The 8,036-nt window shown below is 58.9% G+C and overlaps 1 protein-coding gene across 1 annotated transcript in view; it reads left to right on the top strand.

The window, feature by feature from the left end:
* The first annotated feature begins 864 nt into the window (after positions 1–864).
* VSTM2L (V-set and transmembrane domain containing 2 like) overlaps positions 865–8,036 on the top strand; it is a 32,062-nt gene continuing 24,890 nt past the window's right edge. Inside the window, exon 1 of the mRNA XM_045833296.1 lies at positions 865–1,152. Within this exon, the coding sequence (XP_045689252.1) occupies positions 1,032–1,152 (121 nt within the window). The 5' untranslated portion in view covers positions 865–1,031. The remainder of the gene's footprint in view (positions 1,153–8,036) is intronic.

Raw genomic sequence — 8,036 nt, 5'->3', positions numbered from 1 at the left:
CCTCCCCCGCCCAAAATTCCGTCGAGGCGCAGCGGCCCCAGGAAGGGAGCCCTTAGGGCCCACAAGGGGGCGGCCCAACCCACCGCGCTGGGCCCAGCGGCTCGGTTAGAAGGAGCCCCAGCAGCTGGCCGCCTGACGCCCGTTATACAGACACAAAAACTGAGTCCCGGAGAGGGGACCACAGCAGTGATGACCCCTGAGCTCCCCCCATGAGGGCGGCATTGTGCTAGGCACGCACGGTTTCGTAAATCCTCACTACGACCCTTGGAGGAAGCTGTTGCTCCCATTTCTCCGAAGCAGACCATGAGGTTCAGACAGGGGCAGGCGCCCGCGCAGGACCGCACCGGAAGCCCAGGGCTGCGGCAGGACCCGCACCAGGCCCCCTGGGCCCCAGCCCCGGCCCCGACCCTACCTCACCCCCACCTCGACCGCCGCCTGCCCCCGACCCCGGCGCCCGCCCGCTAGCAAAGTTAGGAGTCCCTCTCCGCGCTGGGTCTGGCGGCAGGTGGACGGTCCCCTTCCTTATCCCGCCGGACAGTGCTGCTGCTCCGGAAGGCAGGTGCTTTATGCTTTGAGGGCACCGGGTGCCCGGGGTAGCTCCCCGCACCGCATCCCGCCCCCTGCCTGCCCCTCGGGCGGGGGCCTTGGCGGGTACCGCTTTAAAAATCCCAGGCTGGGCAAAACTTTGATGATAAATCAAGCGGCAGATCCCTCCGCCACCGCCTCCTCCGGCGGGAGGGCGGGAGTGGGAGGGAGGGGTGCGGCGGCAGCGCCGAGCGGCGTGGCCTTCCGCGCAAGGGAAGAGTCCCGCAGTCGGAGGCGGCCGGCTGGGCGTGCGCTCGCTCCCTGCAGCCGGGGCTGGACCGGGGCCGGGCGAGGGCTGGGGCCGGGTCGGGCCGGGTTCAGCGGACAAGGGGCCGCGGTTGCAGCCCGGCAGCCAGGCCGCACCCGGCAGGGGACGGCGGACGCGGGGTCTGCGGTTTCCTGAGCCCCGATGTGAGGCGGCGGCGCCCCCGGCCGGAGCGCACACCATGGGAGCCCCGCTCGCGGGGGCGCTGGGCGCCCTCCACTACCTGGCACTTTTCCTGCAACTCGGCGGCGCCACGCGACCCGCCGGCCACGCGCCCTGGGACAACCACGTCTCCGGCCACGGTGAGTTCGGTCGCCGCCCCCGCGGACTTCCCCACCAAACCCCACCCGGGCTTCTCCGCTCCAACTTGGCGGTCCCCGGGCTCGAACCTGCGCTGGCCGTGGCAGGAGTTCCGGGGCGCCCTCTGCCGGGTCCCTGGACCCGCCCCGGCACCTTGGCCACCCCTGTGGAGGAGGGGGCACCCCGTGCGCACCCCGGATCCTGATCTCGCGGAGAGCCCCTTTCTCCCCCCACGCCCACTCTCGCTGACACACACACCTCCACGGCCACACAGGCATTCACAGCCACGAGCACGCTCAGAGCCACACTCACTGCTTTCTCACACTGACAACTCCTACCCTCACACATCTCCAGACACCTCGGGTCCTCCTCCTCACTCATAACCACTCACACTTATGCCCACTACACACACACATCAGACACTACGGCTGGTGGGCTCACACCCTGCCAGCTGGCACGCAGGCTCACACACTCTACACAACTCTTGCCTGCCTGCCCGCAGACATACTGGCAAACACACACACACACATACACACTTGTGAACACACTTTGCTCACCCACCTCTCCCTGCCCATCTGCCTTTCCCCTTTGTGGGTTTAAACCCACAGCTACCCTTGTCCCCTCCCTCTCCACACTTGTTTCCTATGCCACTGGGAAACCTGGGGGATAGAAGACCCTGCATCTTCAGAATTGGTAGCCTGGGGCTGCAGCCACCCCTTACGGCAGGTGCCTCTCAGGGACCGAGGCTTGGTGGGAGCCCCTCAAAGATATTGGAATAGTTGGGATCGCTGCTTCCAGCCAAAAGCATGGAATGGGGGAAAGGATACTAGATGGTTTTCTCTGCCTCTGGGGGAGGGCAGGAAGCCCCTGCCCTCTCTCTCTAGGGTACTGCCTGGCACCACCATCCTCAGCCTCGGAGAACCGAAACGTGAGATATCGCCACTCCAGCCACCGTGGGAGCCGGGGAGCGGGCATGCCCAGCACCGGCTGCCTGCGTGCCAGGGCTCCTTCCAGCCCCAGAGGAATCCAAGTTGGCAGCAGAGTTGGATTGTCTGGGGCTGACAGCTGTGGGGGCTCCTGTCCCCTGGGAGCCAGACTCCAGTATGGGGACCAGAGCATAGATAAAATGGAGACCCTTCCTCCACCCATCCCTTCCCGGCAGAGACCCCCCATCCGGTGGGGGACGCTGCAGCACCAGTGTTGGGCACTGTATGCCCAGGGCTGGGGTGAGGTTTGAACAAAGGGCAGAGAACTGGCTGATTTATTTTTATGGGATAGAGTAAGCTCTGGGATGGGGCTGGGAGGATGGGGACAGATAATCAGAGACAGCTTTACTGGGGTGTGAGGACCGAGCGGGATTGCTGAAGGGGGCACCTTCTCAGGGTCTCTGCTTTTTGGGATCTGTGACTCCCTGCACCCTCTGCCTTACCACACTTGACAGCAGCCACTCGATGTATCCTTCATACACCCACCCTGTCCCTCATCTAATTTCTGCCATCCTGGAGGGAGCAGTGGTAAACAGCAGAAGGGTCATCCCGATCCTCAGTTTACAGGTGGAGAAGCCCAGGCTCAGAGGGAAGGGACTTGCCCAAGGTCACACGGTGGCGGCATGGCTGAGCTGGGACTGGCCCCAGGATCTGTGGGAAAAGACGGCGCGTTTTCCAGGACATTCATCTCCCTGTCAGATTCCCTCCCACTCACGGGAGGGAATTCCTCCTTCCGTTCCCCTCCCGGCTGCCTCAGCTCCTTGGCACAGTTGGAACTTGCTCTAGGAGGGTTTTCCAGGGAAGGGCTTTCCTGAGTTTGCGGTCCCGAGAGATAGAAGGACGGGCTCTAAGGTCTATGGTCTCCTGTCCCTGGAGCACCAGACCCCCAGGATTTGGGTACCACTTTCATTCCCGAGTTCCCGAGGTGGTGCCCTGTAGCAAAGCGGGGTTTGCTCTTCGTGTAGCAGTGTCTGCCTGCCCCCTGGTGCCAGGTGTACCTAGGGGCACAACTCTGTCCCTTTGGACCCTGGAGAGGTCAGCTACGTGGCCCAGTGGAGGAGGGGCTTCATGGAAAGGACGCAGCACTGACTGCTGGTAACCCTGGATGTGGCTCTGGGCAAATGAGTCCCCACTTTGGGCTCCTTTTGTCCCTCAAGAAATGAGGAGGCCAGGCAACTTGCAGGGGCTGGACTGCATTTCCCTAACATCTCAAGGTTCAAAGTCACCAAGTAGTGGCTGCCGAGGAGCCCATGTGGCTACCCCTCTGTGGGGCCAAGCGCCTGCCACCACAGGAAAGGTTTGGAGCCACTCACTTAATCACAAAAAGAAACTGTTATTAATGATAGTGAGACGCGGTGAATAAGTGGGTCATGCCTAATAAGCCGTTTGTGTTCAGGAGGAGAATACCAATTTGATAAAAGCTGTGTGTGCTGAAAAAGCCCAGAAATTGCTGTTTAGCAGATTGGAGCCTGATCGTTCCATTATTCCTAGGCTCCACGTGTCCTCCGCTGATTCAGGAAATGTGGTGGGGTTAGGAAGGTGTCTGCGTGGCTGGTGCGGGGGTGGAGGCTGGACGCAGGGGCTCCCGGGGAGAGGCCCACGGGCTCCGACAGCTTGCTGGCTGCTCCCCTCTCCAGCGCAAACGGAGCCCAGCCCAGCAGCCAGGCTGGTGCTTCCTCCCTGTCCGACCTAGGGCTTGTCACAGGGAGGGCCCGTGGTCAGATGGGTCCTCAAGGACATCTGTGTCGCTTCCCATCTCCTTGCTACCTCTGTTCAGCCCACTTCGCAGAAGGCTCTCTAAAGGCAGGAGGAATGACTGGGGATTAAATGGAGTATGCCACTTAGGGAGGCGTCAGGAATCTGGAGGCTGGGGTGGTGGTGGTCAGTGTCTGCTCCTAGTAGGTACTCAATAAATAGCAGTATTTTGATTTTTCCTTATCAAAAAGGGTTAGCTCACTGCCACGGGCACAGCAGGGGTAGGAGGAAAGGGAACTAATATTTATGAAACACCTACTGTGTGCTAGGTGCTGCTAAACCCTAGTAGTGTTAACTCAGGGACGCCGACATTATCGGTGGAAGGCTGGTGTTGGCCATGAGAGGATCCCGAGGTTCAGAGAGGACCAATGACTTGCCCAAGGTCACTGAGTCTGTACTGAGAGCTGGCAAGCTGTGCGGGCAATGAATGAAGGTGTGTCTGGCAGATTGGGGCCTGCCTCCTCCAGGACGGCCTTGGGGTGGGCTTGGCAGGTCACGTGACAGGACTTCTCCCCCTGCACAGTCCCTTCCAGCTCCCCAGGGAACTAGTGATGCAGTGGGTTCCTCCAACAGGAGGTAGCCCACTGCTCAGAAAGGTGACAGGGTCTTGCCGAGGCCGCACACAAGTGAGAAAAACTCAGCTGGGTTGGACTTCTCCAGCCATCTTTCCAGAATTGTCCAAGGCAGGATCTTTGTGGGGATCTTTGCAGACCCCCCGCCTTGGAGCCACCCACGGAGTTTATTAAATGCAGATGCCAGGGGCTCCCCAGACCCGTTGGCCAAAGTGATTATTGATAGAGCCCTGGAATCTGCATTTTAATACGCTTCCCAGATAACCCTCCTGCAGCCTGGAGTTTGGGAGCCACCGCCTGAAGGACTCACCCACACCCGATGAGACATGTAGGGACGGGAAATTGTCTGGTGCCAGGCGCTGCTGGTTTGGTCTGGTTTTGCAAGAGGGGGAGAGGTCCAGGCTGGAGCAGGTGTGTGGACCCTGAGAGGAGATGTTTGTTACACTGCAACACACACCCATTCTCCCACCCCGCCCTGCCACACACACACACACACACACACACACACACACCCCTAGGCCAGCACCTTCAATTATTAATACACCCCAGTGCAGACAAAGATCCTGACTTGGCCTGGCGCTTTGTTCATTGAGTGATTCACTGTCCTGAGGTTTTGTGTTGCCAGGACGGAGCAGTGGGGCGGGGGGAGGGGTAGCGGTGGGGGCCGCTGGGCCCTTTGGCACACAGCCTGTGCACTGAAAAAGGACTGGCTTTCCCGTGTTCCTCACCGAACTGTTGGTGTCTCGCCGTCAGTAAGCTGGCTAGTTCGGTGGCTGGGAGACGGAGAAAACTGAATACTGTCTTCCGAAGGTTATGATGTTAAAAATGTGTCCACTGTTGTCTCGGGTGTGGGTGATTATTCTATCAATTACGCCCGTAAACACTCCACCTTGGGCTGAGGGTTTCCCAGCCTCCTGTGGGGAATTGGTCCTCACAAGCGCTTTTCCCCAAGTCCTTCACACCAATTGGTTTTGACACCTTGCCTATCAGCGGCTCCTGTGGCCTTTCTCCCAGCAAGGCGAGCTGCAGGCGGCCAGCAGGATGGGGAATTCTGCTCATCGCCACGGTGACAGCCCGGGCATGGGGAAGTGTCCTCCTGAAAAACAAACGGACAGGGTCAGGGCTGATGGGAGAGTGGCCCCTTCCAGCCCAGCAGCTGCCAGGGCAGGAGACGGGGCGCTTGGAATGAATCACCAAAGCTCGGAACCAGCCAGCGAGGCCCCGTGGACCATGTTCTTCCACCCCTTTCACAGAGGGGAAGACCAAGGCCACGGGCAAGAGAGCATTTGCCCCAAATTTCTTGGGGGTTATTTGGCCTTGGGAATCACCTCATCCAAGTCTGTACAAATAGGGAGAGAAATATATGGAAGCAGATGTTAGTGGTTGAGCGTCATGCAAGTGCCTTAAGTGGCATCATCTCATTTGATCCTCAGAAGAACCCTAAGAGGAGGGGACTTGCCCCAGAGGGGAGGTTAAAAGGCTGGCCCGAGGTCTTGCACCTAGCAAGTGTAGGAGCCTGGATTTGAACCCCGGAGTGTGGCTCCGGGGTCCATGCTCACAGCGCTGTTGGGTTCCAGAGGTGCGGGGGAGAGGTGGGAGGATGCGGTGACCACATTCGTGTGGGAGGGGAGCGTCGGACGCGGCAAACCCAGACCAGAGTGCTGCCTCGGCGACCTTCCGGCTGCCCTCTGAGGTTGAGAGAGTCACACGGGTGGGGGAGGGGAGCACGTGGTGCGAACAGTGACATAGTGCCCTCGTGAGGGTGGGTGTCAGAAACAGGGGAGAGGTGGTGGCGTGAAGCAAGCCCACCTCTTGGTGCTTGGCCATGACCCTGGACGTGAGGAACCAAAGCACTTGTTGATGGGCTTGTGGGGAGAATCAGCCCCGAAGGGAGCTGGGGGCAGTTGGACACGCAGGGACCAGAATCTGGGCACTCTCATCCCCACCCTCTTATTGTAATGACTGGGGGTTCCAGGGCCGGGACAGGTCAAGAGTACCCTCGTGTCCCTCTCTCACCTGTGCGGCTCAGTGGGCTGGGCATCATCCCACAAAGCAGAAGGTCGCCAGTTCGATCCCCAGTCAGGGCACATGCCTGGGGTGTGGGTTTGGCCCCGATGTCTCTCTCTCTCTCTCAGATCAACATTTCTCTCCCTCTCCTTCTCCCTCCCTTTCCCTCTCTCTAAAAATAAATAAATAAAATCTAAAAAAAAAAGAGCCCCTTGTGCCCTGGCGCCCACGGCCGCACCCAGCACAGGGAGGTGGCAGGGAACGAACAGATGGCGAGAAGCACGAGGCAGAGGTCTGAGGTTCAAGTTCTTGCATGTTTGCTCATCCACATTAATGTTTTAAATACTCGTGTCATTTTAATTTCACAAGAAACCCAGCTTTTTAGGAGAAAAATCACGGAATCGGAGCCCTTCCTCATCTCTAGTGTCCACAGCAAGGGCATCCCGAGTGGGTAAGGCTGATTTCACCTTGCAGTGGGCAGGCCCGGCCCCCGCCCCGGGGTAAAGAAGATGGCTTTAGGGTAGCGGGGTTTCGGCGTGTGTCCTCCTCTCCCAGACCCCAGTGAGACTCTTCCCTCAGAAAAGGGGTGGTGGTCTCACCGAGGGAAGAAGTCCGTCCTTCTACCACCAGTGACCCTGAGGTCCACAGCCCACCCACTGGCTCCCTCCGGTACCCGCTGCTTTGGAGAAGCGCGGGGGGGTGGGGGGGGACGGCCGTCCCTGCCCACCGCCGTGTCCCCTCCCGTTCCCGGAAGCCAGCAGAGGAGGAGTCTCTGGGAATTGGGTGCCGCGAGCCCCATCGAAATCCTTCTTCAAGGCTCCCAGGGGCCCTCAGCAAGATTGGGTCCTACCTAAGATATGGTTTTAGGCAGGATCCAGACAAACCTCTTATATTTTCATAGTTATACATTTATTTTAATGTAGATTAGAAAAATATAACCAGCACATCAGAACCGTGATTTCATACACATGATTGCTTAGGAGGGAACTAACAGGGATATTAAAAACATAGTGGGTTGGTTTATAGGAGAACATAAGGACGTAATTGAAGGGGGGGGTACATGGGCATGTCCTGTGCAGAATGACGGGCCCCGGGACCCCTCCCAGCTCACGCTCCCCGCCCCTCGAGCTGGGAACCACTGGCCTAATGGGGGGCTGCTGCCACGTACTGGAGGTTTGATCATTCATTCATTCATTCAGCAAATATCGACTGAGCGCCTGCCATGTACCAGGCTCTTTTGGCCACTGGAGACACATCAATGAAGAAGACAGATAAGGTTCTCGCTCAGCAACTGAAGCTATAAAAAAATATCTGCATAAATTGTGCCAAGAGTTAAGAAGCTGAGGTGACATTTGGCCTGGAGAAGGGTGCCCACCCCTTGGGCAGTGAGGGGGTCCAGTAGCGAGCTGCTCGTCACAGCTAGTGTGCAAGCTGGGCCCCAGCAGTTATTAGTCGGAGATGTCATGGAGGGGGTCCTCACATTATTTCCCAAAGGAGCAGAACCTGGTGACATGGGCAGAAGCCAGCAATTCAGTGACAGTGCTGGGACAAGGGCCCACGTGGGCG

Source organism: Phyllostomus hastatus, unplaced genomic scaffold, assembly GCF_019186645.2.
Source record: "Phyllostomus hastatus isolate PE091 unplaced genomic scaffold, TTU_PhHast_1.1 phas_contig_17, whole genome shotgun sequence".
Taxonomy (NCBI): Eukaryota; Metazoa; Chordata; class Mammalia; order Chiroptera; family Phyllostomidae; genus Phyllostomus; species Phyllostomus hastatus.
This window is presented reverse-complemented; position numbering and strand designations above follow the sequence as displayed.